Source organism: Oxyura jamaicensis, chromosome 28 (assembly GCF_011077185.1).
Source record: "Oxyura jamaicensis isolate SHBP4307 breed ruddy duck chromosome 28, BPBGC_Ojam_1.0, whole genome shotgun sequence".
NCBI classification, from domain to species: Eukaryota; Metazoa; Chordata; class Aves; order Anseriformes; family Anatidae; genus Oxyura; species Oxyura jamaicensis.
The window spans coordinates 1509571-1528971 of record NC_048920.1 but is presented as its reverse complement, the minus strand read 5'-3'; the positions used below and the strand labels follow the sequence as shown (position 1 = coordinate 1528971).

Below are 19401 nucleotides of genomic sequence, written 5' to 3'. Positions count from 1 at the left end.
TAACAGAATTATTAATTCAGCTGAGGGCTCTCCAGCACTCCTATTGCATTCAGCTTTTGAGGGTTTCTGTGTTACACATCTGTACTCAAAGAGTTTTGGAAAAGGAAAGAGCAACATGCACGTGACCAAGAAGTCTGTTAGAGTATTTATTATCCAACATTCCAGAACAAAGATACTCTCCCTAAAGTGCTTTTTAAAAATATTTTGTGAGCAACTTGGACATAAGCTGCTTTCTGTGTCCTTTTCAGACTAGTGCTGTGTTTGCTTTGCAGTAGATCTTGAAAAGGAGAACATTTACACTTGAGAGCCTTTGAGTAGGGAAAAGATTCCTGGGAATCATCCATGCTAAACTTACTCAATTCCAGCTACTGCAGGTAGCTTCTCGGCACATCTTTCTCCATGTAGCGTAGAGAACTAGTGTTTACAGCAACATAGGTTTCTATTTACACTCGATGTCTACGCCTCTGCTGTTTCAAGAGGTTTTCATAGCATTTAGAGACAAGTTGCTGCTGTAGAAAAGATGGCAGATAATGCAGTGCCACTTGGTGCTGTGCAGAGTGCAGTGGTACATTACTTACAGTTCTTTATACAGTATACCAGAGGCAATAGTGGGGCAGCTGAGCACTTTTTGTTAAAGCAAATTTTGTTGGACAGACATTTAAAACTGAGGTTGGTCTTGCTGAACTCTGAATGTTTCATAGTCTTCTGGAATGGTATCTGAGGAGAAGGAAATTAAAGCAAATATAGTTTAGAAGTAGAACTGGAAATGAAAAACAGAATAAACTACTGCATGATATCCTGTTACAGTTTTATGTGTAGGCTGTCCAAGAACAGATTAACTTCTTGAAAGCAAAATGGCAAAATTTCCTGTATGTGACCTTCAAAGCTAACTTACCGTTGCAGCGGTAACGCAGGTTTGACCAAATAATGTTCTCCTGGGAGAAGCAGAAGACTCCCAGGCGTCCTCCTCGCATAGTTGTATCAAGGACAACTCCGGTGTCTGCCACTACTTCAGGGCCTTCATAGAAGCGCGCTCTGGAAGAGAATAAGCACATGTAGGACATGTGAGCCTGATAAACACTTAGAGAATTTGTTCCAGTCAGACACTCTCCCTCCTTTTCACCAGAGAACTGTACTGGAGATGTTTTTTAGTGTGTTAAGCCTCCTCTCAGCTATGCAAAGGAAAAATAATTTCCTTTGATAATTTAGCATTTTCCTTTAATAAAATTCACCCCCCTTACCTGATGTATCCGACTTGAGGCCGATGCTGCAGGAACCAGCGGTAAGATGTCTTGTCCTTCCAGCCAGAGTTGCGAGGGTCTTTCCACAGCAGTTTGACCTGGTCTGTGGTGTCCCCAGTGTGCCAGAGGGAATTGCGGAGGTACTCGCCTGGGCCCGTTTTGGACTTCACTGCCTAATGCGGAGAATAGATGGATGAAGTGTGTGGATAAATAACTGACTGACTGTAGCTGGTGCCCCAAGTATGTGTCCAAGCAGCACAGCTAAGAAAAAGGCAAAAATCCTCTACTGACTTCTTTTTCAATGCTGTTCCTACCTTCAGCTGAATTCCAGGTTCTGCAACGGCTCGGAAGGGGTTTGCCTGCCAGTATGTCTGTTCCATCTGTTTCCACATGACCACATAAAAGCTGGAACTGTCCTGGTAGCCAAATATGAAGCCAGCGTAATCATCATCTGTGGCAGTGTTGACATGGAATGTGCCCTCAAAGTCAACGCCATTGAATGCCGTGTAACCTGCAATTGTTAGGAAAACAAATACTCTATATTCTCAGCTACCACTTAGGTCCATTTCTTTCCAAATTCAGATGGCGGAAGGTAGATTTTGCTAAGCTAAAGCTGAAGACTCAGCCTGCTACAAACAGGAATATTTTCCCAGGAAGCGGATGGAATCATTAAGTAGTGTCTGAAATACTTCTAAAAGCCGCACTGAGAAGTGCACAGTAGATGAGTGATAATTTTCCAATAGGACAAAAATAAGTGCCTTACCCACAGCCAGGCCAGGATCGCTGTTCATGGTTTGGACAATTTCCATGCCCTGTGAAAAGATGAATGTTGACTTATTAGTACATCCATCTCCAAACTTACTGTACCCTCGTTGAAAGATCACAGGCGAGGTACACCAGAGGTGAGTCTCTAGGGCTAAGGCTTTACTGAATAGTAGCATTAGACCCGCAAAGTCTTTCAATTAAAACTGCACCCAGATTTGTAGGGGCTTGCTAGTCACCCCTGGCGTAGTTTCCTACCTGGTTGAGGACAATCCAGTTAGGATCAATCTGTGCATCACCCTCAGGGTCCAGTACAACCGTCTGGAAAGCCCTGAAGTCAGTGAGTGTCACTTCTGCGTTCTCTGGGCACACGTCAATTCTGTCAATCACCATGTCTCTGTCAAAGTCTTCTTCACAAAGGTTTCCCACACCATCACCTGAGAGCACGACAGAAGAAAACAAGTAGCAAGCTTTCAATTTCTACCCTTTGCACCTGTTTTACTTGGCTAGCTTTTAGCGGGCATAGCTAGGTAACCATGTCTATGCAAGGTTAAGAGGTGTTCAGAGCATTGCTGCACTTTTCCTCTATGTTGATTGTGTAAACCCTGACGCTTTTTTCCTGCTGCTTGCAGGGATGCTGAGAGTAGAAGCAACGCCTTACATTGTAGGTAATTCTAGAAGAGACCTTGTCCCAAATGTGATCCTCTTGTCAGGGTTACTGGAGATCTGAAAATGATGTGGGGCTGTCTCAAGTCAGTACCGAGGAGATCTTAATTTCTGCCTGTCTCCAAGAGCCAAACTCATGTAGTAGCCACGAGGTACGGAGGACCCCCGTGCAGAGCTAATGTGCATACATTTCCCTTACCGTCTGAGTCTTCTTGGCCAGGGTTAGGGACAAGCCGACAGTTGTCAGGGCCTGGGGGTTTCTCATCTGGAATCCCGTCATCATCGTCATCATCATCGCATTCATCTCCTAGCCCGTCATTGTCTGTGTCCACCTGGGAGCTGTTAGGCACTGTGGGGCAGTTATCCCGTGTATCTTGGTGGCCGTCCCCATCACTGGTGGAGAAAATGCATTATACAGATGAAAAAACTATCAGTGGCTAATCTTTAAATAAGCATGGCCTTTCTAGGAGCTGGGGTTCTCTACGAGAACAGCAGAAGTTGATTTCAGCCTTTTAAAATCTTGAGCTATTAGTTACGCAAACAATAGATCAGAAATATTCCAGCTGTCATCTGTGAACAAATCAGTGAGTGACAGCTAATGAAAAGCAAGCCTGCTGTCAGCAAGCTTACATCTGCTAGCCTTTGGGCAATAGTTCCACTGGAAAGTTTTTTGAAGTCTGAAAAAAATTCCCCCTCCCTTGTCTGAATAAAAAGACACGGATTAAGGCCGAGCTAGCTTGTCACGGTTACCAGTGCATGCCTTCCACCCCCACATCCCCAGGATTTCATGCAACCTATGTATACATTTTGCAGCAACCTCTCACCTGTCCTGGTTGGTGTCACAGACATCTCCCACTAGATCATGATCAGTATCTTTCTAGGAAAATAAAGCAATAATCATTTAAACTTCTCATAGATCAATGGGAGAATTAGGCAATAAAGGAGAAAAGAGAGACGTTAGCCTCTGTGCCATTGTCGTTCTGATTGAAAACAGAGTTGACAACAGTGGGAGAGTTCCTTCTGCAGTATTTACAAGTTGCCCTGCTGAATTCAAGCAGAAGTATTTGTAAACTCAGATGAGTGGAGTAGTAAGAGAGAGTGCCCGAGAGCAGAGCTGCTGCTTTGACTTGCTGCCCTACGTACTAGGACATTTGATCTCAAGGGGCTGCATGTGTTGCAGGATGGCAACTAAAATCTGTAAGTGTTAATCGTGGTGAATTATTGGGTGTCTACCTCAGACAGATGATGTGAGCAACGTCTTGAGAGAAACGAAGCTATAAGACTACTAAAGAGGGAGTGCTTACTTACCTGGTCTGGATTACTGACTGTTGGGCAGCTGTCACACACGTCTCCTACTCCATCGCCATCACCGTCTTTTTGATCAGGGTTAGGAACTCTTTTACAGTTGTCCATTGGATTCTTGATCCCTGTAAAACAAGCAGAGAACTCATCAAGCCAACAGGGCTATTAAGATATACACAGAAAGAGCTCTTTTGGACGTGAGAGATGGCAAAAAACATAGGACAGATGAATTTGTGCAATAAAGCAACTGTTTTGATTTTAGTGTACATTTTACACCCTACATCCTAGTGCTATGGAGGAAGGAAGACATCAACAGCAACTGATCTTAAAACATATTTCAGACTGCATCATGATGGATGGCTAAGCACGCTGTCGTACGTGAACCTGAGAGGAAATGTCCCTAACTGCATTCCTTAGAGAAAGCTGAAGAACAGGAATGTGGCTCCAAGCTAGCACCATAGCTGTGCAGGAGTGAGTGGCCAAGAGGACAAAGATGAAGCTGTCTGCGGTTCCCTAAGCTATGACAGATTCTTTTTCCTCCAAAGTAGACGTCTACAAAATTGCAAAATAAGTCAAGGTTAATCTTGGCTAGGTGACATGGAAGATTCAGACAGTGCCTTTTCAATGCCTGAGACAGGAAAGGAACAATCTAGTTGGCAACCTGCATGACTTCACTTCCCGCTTCTCTGCATTTACCTACTACACCAGCAAATCATGCTAGCGGGGAGCTGCTTGGCAGGAAGTAGCTGGACCCAAACAGCACTAGATGCATTGGAAATAATCTGTAAATAAATATGTACATCTCAGGCCAGCAGCGGTTGTGATTTCTGGCTTTTGGAAGCAGGCTTTGTGCAAATACAGCGTCACTAGCGCACAGACTGTTTCTAAAGCCAGGCAGTGTTTTTTTCTATTTATTTATTTTTCTCCCAGAGTACAGCCCTGACACTTACTGCCTTGAGCAAGTAGCTTCTAACAAATTGGATATCCGTGTATTTCTTCACAAGCTGAAACTGCAGCACAAAGTACTGTCCTTGTCTAGGTTGAGATCAGTTTGCACAGTACATCTTTCTGAAGCCTGGAACAGGTTTGACTTGTGACTGTGCACAATAAAAATGCTAATAAAAATTGTTAGCATCAGCCTGAAGGTAGATTTTTAACCCCTGCAAGGACTGACCTGTGAAAGATACTGGCTTGACTGTTCACTGGGCATTTTAAGAACTGAGCTGTCCTTCGTCCCATCACAAATAAGCTGCTCTTGTGTAGTTTAAGCCTCTAAAGGCTGGTACCTGCTATGGGGATCTATAGCTGCATGCTGACCAGCTGCCTTGTTCTTACATTGGTACAGCTGCACCTCTTTGAGGACGTTCTCCAGCCGCTCTTACCATCTCCATCCATGTCATCGTCACACTCATCTCCTTTCCCATCACCGTCAATGTCCCGTTGGTCATCGTTCTTCACTTGGCGACAGTTGTCACAGGCATCACCAAAGTTGTCCTTGTCTGTGTTACGCTGGTCGGTGTTGCGCGTGTAGACGCAGTTGTCCTGCAGGAGAGAGAGACTTGCTGAGGGGAAAGGAGCATGCTACCTTAGTTAGGGTGCAGTCTGCACAAACTGGTGTCTTCACACCATCCGGATTTAAAAGGAAGCATTGCAGGCTATGACCTGTAGGTTCTCTGAATTCACATTAAATAAGCAGGCAGTTTGCTTTGCAGGACCTCTCGGTACATTTAGGTATGTCAGGGCAAGCCTTAGAATTCAAACCTCAGCATTTAATATCCCGTCTCCATCAGCATCATCATCACAAGCATCTCCAATTCCATCCCGGTCTGCGTCCTCCTGGCCAGAGTTGGGGACAGTCATGCAGTTATCCTGAAAGGAAAATAACAATCAAGTAGCAGGGCATGCTGGCATGCTGCGAATGTCACAGAGCCTTTCTGAGTTCTGAATGCTACACAGAGTCTCCAAGGGGAGCCCGCCCCCAAATCTGAACTGCCCATTTCTGGCTAAGCATTCTATGATTCTGTGAAGCATTCCTCTGATGTGCTGTTTCCACCTAAACATGCAAGGACTGCATCTTACCTTGCGGCACTTTTTGTCAGAGCAGCGTAGCTTCTCGTCAGGGACTCCGTCAATGTCCGTATCCTTCCCACAGACGTAGCCATTCCCTGCCCAGCCCACAAGGCACTGGAAGACAGTGGATAAACAAAATGAGGCTGCTGGTGAGTCCCCTGGCAGGGGTATGCCTCCAAAACTGAAGGCCTTACATCAGAACCAGCAGAAAACATTGCAAGCCCAGGTACACAATGCTCTACAGGTGAAATATTGCCTGGAAGAGACACTTAAGCTGTAAATAGTATTTTTAAATAGTTCAGATACAAAAGCTCTGCTCGTTCCTGAAATTATAAAGATGCAGCAGCAAAACCTCTTGGCTCCCCCAGGTTGCTTGAATGGTGTCTCCCTTCTCAGCGGCATGTAACGCGCTATGACTGAAAAATGTGCTTCAGACAACAAAAGCAACAACACAACAGGGGATCTGAGGTGCCAGGAGCAGTCTGAGAGCTCTGAAAGATGTACTACCACAGCCCAGGTGTTAATGGGCAGCAGGTCTGTGCCAGGAAGGCACGCTCTCCAGGAGAGGGCAGTGGCAGACCCAGGAGAGCAAGCACAGCGCAGGAGAAAGGGGAGCGAGCGGATCCCAACGGCGGGGATCGGGCCTTACCGCGCAGGAGATGGACCCATCGCGCTCCACGATGCACTGCGCTTTCTCGTGGCAGGGACTAATTTCGCCGTTAGGGCAACGTCTCGCTGTCTGGCTTTTGCAGCCTGTGATTTGATCCCCAACAAAACCGGGTTTACAAGCCCCACACTTGTAGGATCCCTGCAAAAAAAAACAAAACAAAACACCACAACAGGGAATTAACTGGAACGTGAGCCAGGGCAAACCTTTCCTATAAGCTGTCCTCAGCAGCTGGATTGCCACAGAAAACAGAGGGCCCAGAGCCCAGGGAAGAGAGATCTACACAAGGCTTTCCAGTAATATTTACCCGTGTATTGATGCAGATAGAGTTTGGGACACAATTTTTGGCAGCACCTGTCTCGCATTCATTGATGTCAGTGCAGACCTGCCCAGGAAGAACAAAATAGACACTAAATTCACTCTTGAGCAGATGCCATGTCAGATTACAGAATTGGGGCATCACCAGATGCAGAAGCAAAGCCCCCAGCACGCTACACTAGGACTGAGAGCTTAAAGTTTTCCTTGAGACAAGCCTGAGCCAGATCCCAGCAACATTCCTGACCCCCAGGCAAGCTGTTCACCCTCTAGAAGTCACCAGAGATTTTACCCTGGTGAAATAGCTTAGCTCTGAGCTGAGCTGTCAGAGTATCTGCTTACTGTAAAAGGACAGAAGAGAGTGAATGGAGCAAGAAGGTCAACGACTGCCTCTTATGACCAGCTAGCAGCTCTCTAAGTAACACAACCCACGTGCTATTCTTTTGTCAATATATTTTTATACTATTGTAAGTCTAGGTGTTGTTTTTTTTTTAATTATTATTATTTATTATTTTAATCTGTCTTTATCTGTTTATGTGTGGAGGGGCTGAGTACCAAGTAGCTGTATCAACTCTTCTGTGTCCTAGCACGAGGGATTCCCCCGGCTGGCTTCACAGCCACGAAGGTGTCCTAGACGTGACATTCTGACCAGCTTAAATTCAGCAGAGGTAAGATCTTGGAGTGGAAGTTGCTTTGCTGCTGATGTGCTAGGACATCCTTGGCAAGCCTATCCTCTCACTGCATCAGTCATACCATCAATATAATGCAATCATCTTGTATTTCCCTCCCGTTTCTTTGCCGGCACCAAGACCCTTGAATTAATTACAGCTACAGAGGGGGAAGAGGTGATGGGTTCTGAAGGAGACGGAAGAATTTGTGCCTTACCTGTTTGTTGGCCCGGGCATAAGCTAGTCCAACACCTTCGACCATTTGCCCTGTGAAGCCGGGAGGGCAGGGATCACAGCGGAAGCCAGGAGCAGTGTTAATGCACTGGACTTTCGGGAAGCAGGGGTTTGCATTGCACTGGAAATAAGAAAGACGTTGTGGAGAGCTGCGACACAGGCTCGCTCAAGGCCAGCTGTGAAGGCAGCTCTAAAAGCAGGCCTTGCTGGGTGAGATCCAACTATTGTGCTTTTATTTTCTAAAGAATAAGAGAAAAATGCACAGAAGTAGCTGGCTTTCCTTGCAAGTGGAAAATGCAGCTTCCCAATCTGAGTTCTCCCAAATTCCAGTATGTGCAGACAAGTAAAACAAATCAACTTTCAAGACTAATTCTTCTTAGGTGACATCAATTGCCCAGGCAGAGAGCTGGCTTCGCTTCACACTTTCCTTCCTGGCAGTCTCTGAGTCCAGAGAACTGGGTAATTTCTTACACTGATTTTGAAAGACAACAACAGTTGTTTGTTTACTACTCTGGGAAGCAATTGTCTTTCCAAAACTGATATTAATGCTTGCTTTATTTTCTCCAACACTATTATTTTTACTGAATTCTTATGCTCTGTGCTAGCAGATGCGTTATATTAGTGCAGCAGTTCCCACATTTTTGTCACTAACAGATTATCATCAACCTCAAAATGTCCCATGGACCCTTTTAACTTCAGCTGTTTTTTAAAGCGAATTGCTCTAAGAGGATACGGCTTTGCAAGACACAGTTGCTTGATGGTTGAGTAAAGTTTTGCATACAGAGAATAAACAGAATCAAATGTCACACTTTTTTGGAAAAAAAAAAAAAAGGAAAAAAGAAAATCAAACAATATCTTCCTAGCAAGTTTTGATTTACAGGCAGAAGTGAAGCAATTCATGTAGTGTGGTGAGATTTACTGTGTAAAGGACTATTTGGGTAGCATTTCATTCCGTTCCACACATAATAAATCTTATCTCTAACAACTCGTCAGCGATTAGCTCAAAAGATTTTAAGACCAAAAGGGATATCCAAACTCCCTTTCCTTTGTAGTACAAACCAAAAGATTTATTTTGTTTGAGTCCCTGTATCTTTTAGAAACAAACGCCTTGCTAGACTGGATATAAAACCAACACAGAACACTGCTTGAGGCAGGGTGAGAAACAGCCTTCGTTCCAGTGAAATGATGTTTCTGTTGAACTTCAGCTCCTGGGGGAATTGCAAGACTTCTCTTCACAACCACAACGCGAACCCACAACACTCCAAGAAAAGCGAGACATTTTTGTAGCTCCCAGCCCATCCTACTTGTTTTTTTTTTTTTACCTCGTTGATGTCTGTGCACTGGGAGCCGTTGCCCGAATAACCTGGAGGGCAGGGTCCGCAGCGGAAGCCAGTGCCAGTCTCAGTGCAGGCCACTCCAGGGAAGCAGGGGTTTGGGACGCATCTGTTAAACTGTGTCACAGTGATGACAGGGCCTGTCACCTCAGGGCGTATGCCTAGAGGACAAAAGGAACATTAAGGACTGAGTTGTCACTGCCAGAGCCTATCGTAAGCTGGTCCCATTGTCTCAGTTAGAAGACTTCAGCGTGCCTCACACGCAGGGCATTTCCTTGCAGCTTTTCTGACGGTTAGGCAGTTACAGCTCTGCTTTGTAAAGGGAGAAAAACAAAGCCAGAAGCAGCAGATGGACAGATTTCTGACTCAGAGCAGACAAAAAAAAAAAAAAAAAAAAAAAAAGACACACAAAGTCCAGAAGTCTTAGCTCCTAGTCCAAAACTCTTGTTGTGCTGCCCTCCGTGTTGTGTAATGCCCTTGGGTTTGGGGCTCCACAGAGAACAGTTCTCTCCCTGGTTCCTCTACATCTCCATCCCACTGGAAGTACGGACTCAGACACCTGGCTAAAGCACAACCCACACAGCACAGGCTTAAGTCTGGAAGCACTGTGGAGGGCTCTCAGCCAAAATCTCCCCAGTAGAGGCAGGCATCTTAAACAGGTCAGCTTGGTGCGTAGCAGGCTCTCATGCCATAGCATTATCTTTACCTCCATAGGGCCAGGAAACCTTCCTTCAGCCTGGCAGATGAGAAATCAGTCTGTTACTCAGACACGCACCACGTCTAGGCTGGCATATAGCAGTATGGTGTATCTAAGCATGTGATGTGCAGGAAATTCTAACCCATACAAAATGCTACTGCAGTTCTATTCAGAAGCACAATGAACACATCAAACTTGTCCCCACACCACTGCGCACAAGCTTTCCTTAAATTTTTAGGCCCAACGCCAGGTTTTTGTCTTTATCCTCAAGGCCTGACTTCAGAACCTAAGGCCCCTGAATCAAAATTACAGGCAGGAACTAAACTCCTACAGCTCAAGGCAACATGAAGAATTCATCTACACAGGAAACAGAAGTTCACTGAAGGTTAACTCAGGACAGTGAATAAACTTTCCAGAAGCTAGAGTTGTCACAGATCTCCCACACCCACTACTCTAAGTGACAAGGACACTTCTTGGTCCTGCTTTGCCCAGTTTAAAAGCCCTTTTTTTTTCTTTTAAAGAAAGAAACAAAAAAGAAAACCAAAAAACACCAAATAACAACACTGTACCGCCACCAGTAGCAGCAAAATCTTCACTAAAAACAAGGCATCCTCTTTTCATGCTTCTCTTTCAGGGAAATAATAGGAGAAGCACAAACGACTGCTGCAAGTCACGTTGTTCAATGCATGACTAAAAGAGGCTCAGGTTCTACAGCAAAGAGCAGAGAACAGGAGAAGAACGCACACAGAGCTGAAAACCAAGCAGGGAAGGCAGAGATCAAGTAACAGACAGAAAGTTCAAGACAGTTTTATGAGCAAGTTATTAAAACAATTGGTGTGGATGAATGCTTTTCTGTACTACAGGTCCCAGAAGCTTTGACTAATCTCTTTTCCAGCAGTACAATCTCTCCAAGCGCAGAAATGGTTTTTGCTCCGCCCTTTGAGTGCACTGGCAAATAACACAGCATCTCCAAGAACCATGCTTTCTGGAAGCCAGCTATACTGATATAGGTTCCAGTCCAGAAAAACCATTTACTGGGGAGCAGAGGGCAAAATCTACATGGGAGAATTTATGACCCTGTCTCCTGAATCCTCTGTGAACACCCTCTTTGCTTGGAAGGTGACAACATTAAGGATTGAAGGAACAGCAGATCAATGCCTCTTGGGGGTGATGTTCTCTTCCACTCAGCTCATGAGTTGCCAGCTATATCCCACAGGATACCCGGTGTTCGTTCCCAGGCAGTTCTAACACAGGCCATGGGCTGGGTTATTAAGAGACGTGGCTGGGCAGCTCTCTGCACTAGAATGCAGCTACGCTGAGAAGTACAGCGTGGCACGTCACAGAACCACTAATAAAGCTTATTTTAGAAGTTGTGGATGTGAGCAAACACCGAGGATTTGCTGGGAATATAGAGGAGCTTTTTAATGCTAATTCTGCACCCCACGCTTAGCAAAGGGGTAAATAGCTTCAGCTGCCACTGAGCCACGAGAACAACACGAACAGTGGCCCACACGCGCAGAATGCCGTGGGGGAAAAAAGGCATCGCTAACATCAAGTATTCCTCTGTGACACTCAGGGTAACTGTGAAACAAGCTAATTCCTTTGGGCAGATGGTCACAAGTGGCACTTTACTACTTGTTTGGACACAAAGATATGAAACACTTGGAGGAGGCACTCAAGTATAGGGCTCGGCTCAGTAACTCACCACAGGCATCACACTCCATGACTGTGTTCTTCAGGAATGTTATCTCCTTAATCTGGAAGAAAACAAGAATCATCACTTAGCCAAAGGCTGAGTTTTGCTCCCATGCAAACTAATAGTCCCATCGCCAAAAAGCAGGATGTCCGAGAGCACACAGCTACTTACAAGCAAATTATCTCTTACCCCAAAGTCTATTCTGCAGACTTTCAGGAAGCTCAGGTGGCTTGTTCTCCATGCTATAAGTATGTCGTTCCCTACCGGAGTGTTCCTACAGGCTAACTAGATAATACTATTCTATTACAGAGGCAGGAAACACTCAATTTGAAAACACAGAAACAAGTTCAGTGGAGGAAAATGAATATTTGGGTCTTCTGCTCTAGAAGATGGTGTATTAACAGTCCTAGAGAGGCCTGCATTACCTGTAGACTGGGTATTGCACAGGTAAAGTCAGGAGGAGGTTCCCGTGCATGCCATTTTTGCAGACATAAATAATCTCTAACCTTGCCCATGCCAATTTTTGGCCCTAATGTTCTTGCCATGAAGACAATTTGAATCTATTCACAAAGGCTCCTTACTTCAGACTTGCTCTGATCTCCTATTCCTTCAAGCTTCCTTCAATAAAGAGATAATCTGCTGCACTGGTAGTGAAAAGATGTGGTGGCTTTCATTAAGAAAAGAATATGGGACGGGCAAAAGTAAGTGTCAGTCTCAAGCTACCACTCTCACGACTCTCTGGCATCTTAGATAACCTAGCAGGCTGTTTTCCTGAAAAAGCCTTACTGGCTATCTACAGCTGATGCTCAGGCACAATTCTGTGACCACCCTTACACGCCATGGACTTCATGTTTCCACTATTAAGACATTTCACTTTGTACTTGGACAGAAGCGTCTGCTCATGTCTCTCTGCCAGCTCCCAGGTATAAGAGCAAGCTTTTATTTTGTGTTGGATTCTCTCTTCCCTCCAACATGGCCTGGGGTTGTGTATTTTGAACAGTTAATGCTGAGATGCATCTAATCCAAATCCCCAGAACATGTCCCATTAGGAGTGGGTGACAAAAAAGCAGAGGGGAGAAGTTGGAGTGCTGCTAATGAATATCTGAGGTCCCTTTGTGCCAAGAATTCTTCAGCCTTTGGCTCGCGAGAGAAGACCTGGCCTTTTATTAATACTCCTTCTGCTATCCTTATTGCCAACACCCCAAAATGATGTATCAGGGAAAAGTAAGTTTAGGAAATCTTTGCACAGATTGAGGCATTATGAACTGCCACCTTGGCTCTCCAGTGACATAAGCAAGTTTGTCTTCTGGGGAGGGGTTTTCTTGAAAGCACTGTTGAGAAAAAGGCCATGGATTAAAAAAAAGTAGGTGGCAAGAGCGAGAGAAAGAACAAACAGAAAACCTATATGGAGAATCAGTGCTAAGCTGGAAGGGAACACTGGAAATCATTGCTCCAGGCTGCCAGGAACCATGTCTGACCTGATTCCTAGTAAACACTGGGTATTTATGCAGAAGCCTGAAATTTGAGAGTAACTTCATGCAACAGATGTTTTTGCAGATTAGAGGCCGCCCAGTATGCACTGGCACTGAGACCTGTCTGCCATTCCAATTAGCTGGCAGGCAAGAGGCTGCTGCCCTCAGCCCCCAGAATGGATAAAGGGAAAATTGAACCTGACCAGGCAAACCACCATCTCCTCGTTAAAACGGGAAAGGATCTAAGCACCCAAGAAGTTCCAGAGTTCCTAAGAAACTACCAGAGCCAGAAAGGCTTAGGATTAAAACGACAAGAGGAAAGAATGAATACAGAGCTTGTTTAGCCATCTGACTTCCCTTTCCAGGACCCCAATCGATGGCTAAAAGGCCTCTTCCATCTTCCAAGTTTGGACGCTACTGATTTCATGTGCCCGCAAAACCAAGGAAAAAGTGACTTGTTTTTCCAGTTAAACGTACATCAACTGTGAGTGTGTCTCTTTTCTAAGAGTTTGTTCTCCATGTACGCTGCTTTTCAGCTGACATGGTTCCAAGCAGCAGAATCTGCTGCTTTATCTCAGAATTACAGATCTGCTTGTGAGATCACCTCTTGATCCTGGGTTTCACAGCAAGTGTTCTACTGCTTATTTGACCAAATGCAAGAAGAGAACCCCCCAGTCCCAGAACTCAGCACTTAAGGCAGAAGATTCAGTGACTGATCCCGAGTAGGATAAAGGGAGTTAGGTCCCTTTCTCACTTACCTGCTGTTTCAACAAGTCTCGGACTTCCATTAGCACACGGTTAGTTTCCCTCATCTCTTCCAGCATTTCAGGACCAACTTCTATCAAAAGCACAGTGGATGGAAAAAAAACACAGAGGAGCCATTAGCAGTACAAACCAACCGATATAATTAACTTAAATTTAACATTAGAGAATCCTCCACACCAGTCTCTCCCACATCCCAGCTAGAAGTTGGTTTGGAAATAACCAAGCCTTGCTCTGGGCAGGGCAGACAGGGACCATCAGCCACGGCTGTCACTCAGGTAGGTGACAGTTACCCCTCAGCAAACAAACTGGCCTGGCAGTCTGGCGGTTGCGGTAGCCGTTAACCTGGCATGGTCTGTGCAGTTCACACATAGGAAGCCTTTGCTGCCAAAAGCAGCAAATTACTAATTCAGTGCTGTGGAAGTTACTATGAAGGGCACAGCTGAAACGAGGCTCTTTGCTGAGTCTATCCCAGATGTGCTGCCAAGCACCGAATGTGGAAAAGCGGCACATCAGCCCTTGCCATCACCCGTTCTCAAGGTCCAGACTTTTTTTCTCGCAGCATAAAGTTCTGTCCAGTCAGCATCACAGTGGGTTTGGGACACAAAAGGTCCATCTGCTCATCCATGCAATGCTGCGAAATCCTGTTTAAACTAAGCTGAACAGACTAAATTATATGACAAGGTCACCTAGGGCAGATTAACATGAATTTCTGCTAGATTCTAGCCTTGCCTAGTCGACCGAGGCATGCTAAAAATCTGTACTCGTCAGCTTCGCTCAAGAAGAACGAATGGAAGTAGCTCACTGCTTCCAGAAATATGTGTTAAGATTCGAATCATTTGAAAACAATTGGGCAGAAAGTTCAGCTCTGGTGTTCTCCTGTCTGCCATGAGAAAGCACAACCTCACTTCTCAAGGTTTTTCTAGATTAATTAATCCTTTAACAGAAGTCACACCTTGCCTACCATACAAGCAAACCTTTTTGAAGACAGGAATAGCGGTGTGTTCGACAAACAGAAGGGAAATGTGCAGGGAAAAATGAGCTGGAGCTGGGGGTCTGCTTCCTCTGAGAATGAAGAATTTGCCAGTGCCAGAGCAGGACGTCAGCCTGTGCTACTGACTCAGTACAACAACTTCGGCATTTTTATGTGACAAATGAGCCTGAAAGCCTCGTGGGTCTTCCCTGCACAGAACGGAGAGGACTTGATGAATATTTGTAACGTCTCCAATATGTTTTGGTCTGGGAATTAAATCAGAAGTACCACAAATGTGTCATTCTAAGACAGAGGGAGTGAATGAAAGTGACATTTCTGATTTTATTGAAAACAAGAAGCTCGCATATAATTTTGAACTTCAAACGGAGGTTTTGAATAAACTCTGCATGAAGGCTTCAGGCAGCTTTTGTTATTCCTGTGAAGAATTTTCCATTCTTAGTAGCAAGATGTATCTCAAAATAAACTTTTTTTTCCTTTTTTTTTTTTTCTCTCTTTTTTTTTTTTTTTTTAAGATTCAAATTTACAATAGTGAGTACTCAGGAGTGATTTCCAAAGTAAGTCTATGCACTTGCAGACATTTCCATTACTATACATCCTTCTCCAAGGATTCATTCTCTCTGCAAGCACACACTTGAATCTCTGGTACATGGTCCTTTACGTCTGAGCCTGCTGCATCTCAGATCCTCCTAGAGCTGAGCATTCTCCTAACAGGCTGTTCAGAAAAGTGGAACTTTTGTACTGAACGTAGCTAAGTTCCTGGAAGTCAGGGCTTTCCTAAGCTCTGTGTGCACAAGCAGAGAGAATATTCAAGACTCTTGCTTTTGAACATGCTGTATTGAGCTATTTTAATTTAATCACATGCAAAATGCAGACTAAAATAAATTGTCTCTTGCAGGTCGTTACAGAACACAACAAAATTTCCATTTGCCCTAGAATAAATGTTTTTCTTGAAAAAAACATCACCACTCAGGAGGGAAAAGGGGAAAAAATCTGACTGAATATTTACACAGTTCAGCCTCAAGTTTCATACAAAACTACAAAACCCCTAAACATTGCTTTCAGGCTTCAGCAGATGCAGCTGAAATGTTTTCTTCTCATTCTCTGCTGCAAAACAGAATATTCATAGGAGGCTAGAAAGGACAGCAGTCCAGAAAACAGAGAAAATCCGAATTACTTACCTGCTCTTCTCTGCTGACATGATGAAAAAGGACAGGAGAGGCAGAGGAGAAAAACAAAGGCTAGAGCTGAAATCATCTTCGAATCTTCAGGCAGTGTGGATGTACGGGCTTCTCTTGCAACAAATTTTAACCTGCAGGTTTGCCTCTGCTCCCCATTAGTATCTGTGGTTTGCTATTTATGAAGTTGCATTCCTTCCTCTGAAGTTCTTATTCTCTGATGCTGGACGACGGGTGGACGTCATTTCTGGCTGCTAGTCCACAGAGAACGTTACAAAAGTAAACAATATGAGAAACTCATCAGGAGAGTAGCTTAATTTTTTTTTAGACCAGCTTGCACCAAAATAGGTCAGAAAATTCCAGAATTAAATGGATTTTTTTTTTGGATCAGGGTTTTTATTTCTTCTTCATGGACACAGGATAGACGGATGATTCATAGTCCTATCCCTCACAGATTTTCCTTCTAAAACTACTCACAAGATCACAAAAGCTATGAGACATCTGGACTTCACTAGAGTTTCAGAAAAGGCTCTTTAAACCCCCAAAAGGCAGTTTTACCACTCACACTTGGGGCAGACTTACTGAATCATCTTTCAGCTCCAAAAAGAAGCCATCACACCGTTTTCAGAAAGATACCAGGCAAATGTACTAGCCCTTAGAGGCTGATTCTTATTACCCCCCACCCAGGCTCATGTAAAGGAAGGATGCAGTGCAGAGATGGCAGCATGAAAGGAAGGGAGACTTTGCTGTTTCTTGAATGTGAAGGGACGAGTCTCAATCCAGCACTTTCCATCACTCGGTCTCAATCCAGCACTTTCCATCAGAAGACACAGAGCGGATTGAGAAATCTGTCTAGAGCAGCCAAAGAAAATTTGCCCAAAGAAAATCTTAAAGCTACTACATCAAGGAAATTGCAAGTTAAACTGTGACCTATAAAAAAGGTTAGTCTGAAGACCAGTGAGATTCCTCATCACAAATTCTCACTGTTTGATTGTGAAATCTGTCAGTATGTTTATCATGCAACGTCCCTGGGGACACCACAGACAAGAAAAGCCCCAGAAAACAGTAGCCCAGTCTTTAAAGTCTTGCAGAAGCAGGATCTTTGGATATTTACACAAAGTTTTTTTTTTTTTCCTCATTTTGGCCTCAGACCTCCCATAATCAGGGAAAAACTTCCCATCCCTGTGGCTATGCACACTTCTTGAAGGTAACTGTGTGCAGTCTTGTAGACGCTGGTGAGCATGCATGCCCTCTACAGTAAGCAAATACTGTTTTATATTACAGGACTGCTGCGGCAGCCAGATTTTACATTTTCTTGCACCAAGCAAAATCTATCCTAAATATAGAGTTAATTTGCTTCTGTTACCTGGGTGGCATTCGTATGGTTCTGCTCTTCTGGCACGTCACCTCGTGTTACACGCAGTATGTGACTTTTTCTTGTGAACCCACCAGAGAAATCAGCTCTGGGGGTTTGTTACTGGTGGCAAGTAAAAGTGGTTTAGCTGGAACTCAGAACAATTGAGTTTCCCAGTTTTTAGCATTTTTAGGTGCTTCCAGACAAATGAAGACCATGACAACTGATGAGTGAAGGTATAAAAGACACTGTTTTTCCAGTGATGGTCTGGGAAATATTATTTGCAATTTTTATTTTCAAACAACGAATGGGGGATGAACTCAGTCTCTCTTCCACAGAGACCGAGTCTTTCACCTCAAACAGCTGACGTCCCTCCAGGTTATATTTACGATGCTGTTGTCAGGAGGTGAGAGAGGCAGCCGGACTTTGCAGACTGCTCAGTCCAGGACCCTACTAGATGGCCCGCAAGGGAGCCCAGTAGAACACACTGTTGCAGTGGAGAGCGGTAAGCACGGTACTTACAGTACTTCAACAGAAGCGTCATAGGTCATTAGTAAAGGACTGTTCTTGCCAGCTATCCAGGAAAAAAAAAGTGTTATTTTATTTTATCCAAGTGAGAAGTCATGAAAGTTGAGAAAGAAAGAGATATAATTCACATGGAATTAAGAATGAACAAGGGTGTCTTGTGAGGTTAGTCTGGCAACAGTTCACATCAGATTTGCTTTGTGTGGAGAAATATATGCCCTTATAGAAGGACGAGATGATCAAACTCCTAGTGGAATGGGAAGGGAAGGAAAGGAAATGAAAGGGGAAAGGAGAGCATTTTTCTGAACACTTTCATCTGCTCAAAATAACAAGCCCCATTATAACACTATGAACTGGTGACCATGTTATATGTAAAATTCACTGTATTTTTAATTATGCCCATTATTCAACATCCAAATTAACTAATCAAAACCATAGTATAGAGAAGTTAGATCATTTTCTTTGTTTTTACCATGGACTAAAGAAACTCGGATAACTGACAAAAAGAAGAAAGCTCCCGAGCTCCTGGAGCCACTGTGAAAGACAAAAGGATAAAAGGGAACCTTTCTCTTCAGAAGAGTATCTTGTATGGGCAAGTTGCAAGTCCCCAAAGTACTTAAAGCATTCAGGGCTACCAGCAGTGATGCTGGATCTCTTCACAGGGAAGAGAAAGAGAACTTTGGTGACATGGGCAGTCTGCAAGTTCATCACCATCTTTGTTCTCTCTCCTAAACTCACTAATGATGAATTTATTAGTGGAAGCTGTGGAGTATACTGACCTGGCTCACATGGAGCATGTTACTTTTAAGTAACTTTGCTGTTAGCACAAGGCGAAAACTGTGCGTGTGTACTTAGAAGCTGCAAGTTCTCAAATTCAGTAACATCAGGAGTGTTCACTGCTGAGAAACGACTTCCATTTCCCTCAGCAACGAGTATGGGACAGCACGGTGACAGAACCGTGCATCTTACTGCTCACTTAATGAAATGAACCAAGGTGTATTGTAGCTGCATTACACCAGTTATAAATATCTGACAAATAAGTCTTCTGCAGATGAAGGCAGGGATCAGTATGTCTTGACATTCTTCTAGAAACCCAAAGCCACTTCTCTTTACCCTGCAACAGATTCTGGGATCATTTCTATTCATTAATGGTAGCAAAAGAACTGAACAGATAAAAATGCAGCTAAGTTCTACACAGCTTTCTGGAGTTGAGCAAGACATGGTGTCTCCACACGATGAGGTCATTCCTACCCTTATTTTCCTTGGACTCATTCTGCACTTTTCTTTATTCAGGTCTAATGACTAGAAATCCTTGTAAATCACTGCTCTAATGCAGCTTAAACACACAGTAGCAGATCAGAAAATGTTCAGTCGTGATGTGATTATTTCTGGGTGACAGTTCCTGTTTGAAAAGGACATAATAAAAAATACCTGATATATCTGATCTTGTTATTATCTGACAGGGAA

At 44.1% G+C, this 19401-nt stretch overlaps 1 protein-coding gene across 2 annotated transcripts; it reads right to left on the bottom strand.

Annotated features, from left to right (window-relative positions):
- Positions 1-132: 132 nt before the first annotated feature.
- Positions 133-16308, bottom strand: COMP (cartilage oligomeric matrix protein). 2 transcript variants are annotated; one of them, XM_035348384.1, is made up of 19 exons: positions 16054-16308; positions 13883-13965; positions 11662-11713; positions 9248-9420; positions 7909-8046; positions 7016-7093; positions 6691-6849; positions 6051-6155; positions 5733-5840; positions 5354-5513; positions 3978-4096; positions 3494-3546; positions 2869-3062; positions 2262-2440; positions 2005-2053; positions 1556-1752; positions 1242-1414; positions 896-1035; positions 133-717 (listed from the first exon to the last, which is right to left on the bottom strand). In XM_035348384.1, the coding sequence occupies exons 2-19, from the start codon at positions 13946-13948 to the stop codon at positions 659-661; spliced, it is 2202 nt and encodes a 733-aa protein (XP_035204275.1). In that variant the 5' UTR covers positions 13949-13965; positions 16054-16308; the 3' UTR covers positions 133-658. The 2 variants fall into 2 exon arrangements, with proteins under 2 accessions (XP_035204275.1, XP_035204276.1); XM_035348385.1 differs by having other exon boundaries at positions 13883-13967; positions 16058-16293.
- Positions 16309-19401: the final 3093 nt, after the last annotated feature.

What these genes read in the sequence shown, in the direction of transcription:
- COMP (XM_035348385.1), bottom strand. Translation starts at nt 16,134, where the DNA reads ATGATTTCAGCTCTAGCCTTTGTTTTTCTCCTCTGCCTCTCCTGTCCT. An exon ending in GAGACTTGTTGAAACAGCAG is followed by an intron (nt 11,714 to 13,882) that starts GTAAGTGAGAAA and finishes GTTTTCTTCCAG; the next exon opens with ATTAAGGAGATAACATTCCT. An exon ending in CGATCCTGGCCTGGCTGTGG is followed by an intron (nt 1,753 to 2,004) that starts GTAAGGCACTTA and finishes TAACAATTGCAG; the next exon opens with GTTACACGGCATTCAATGGC.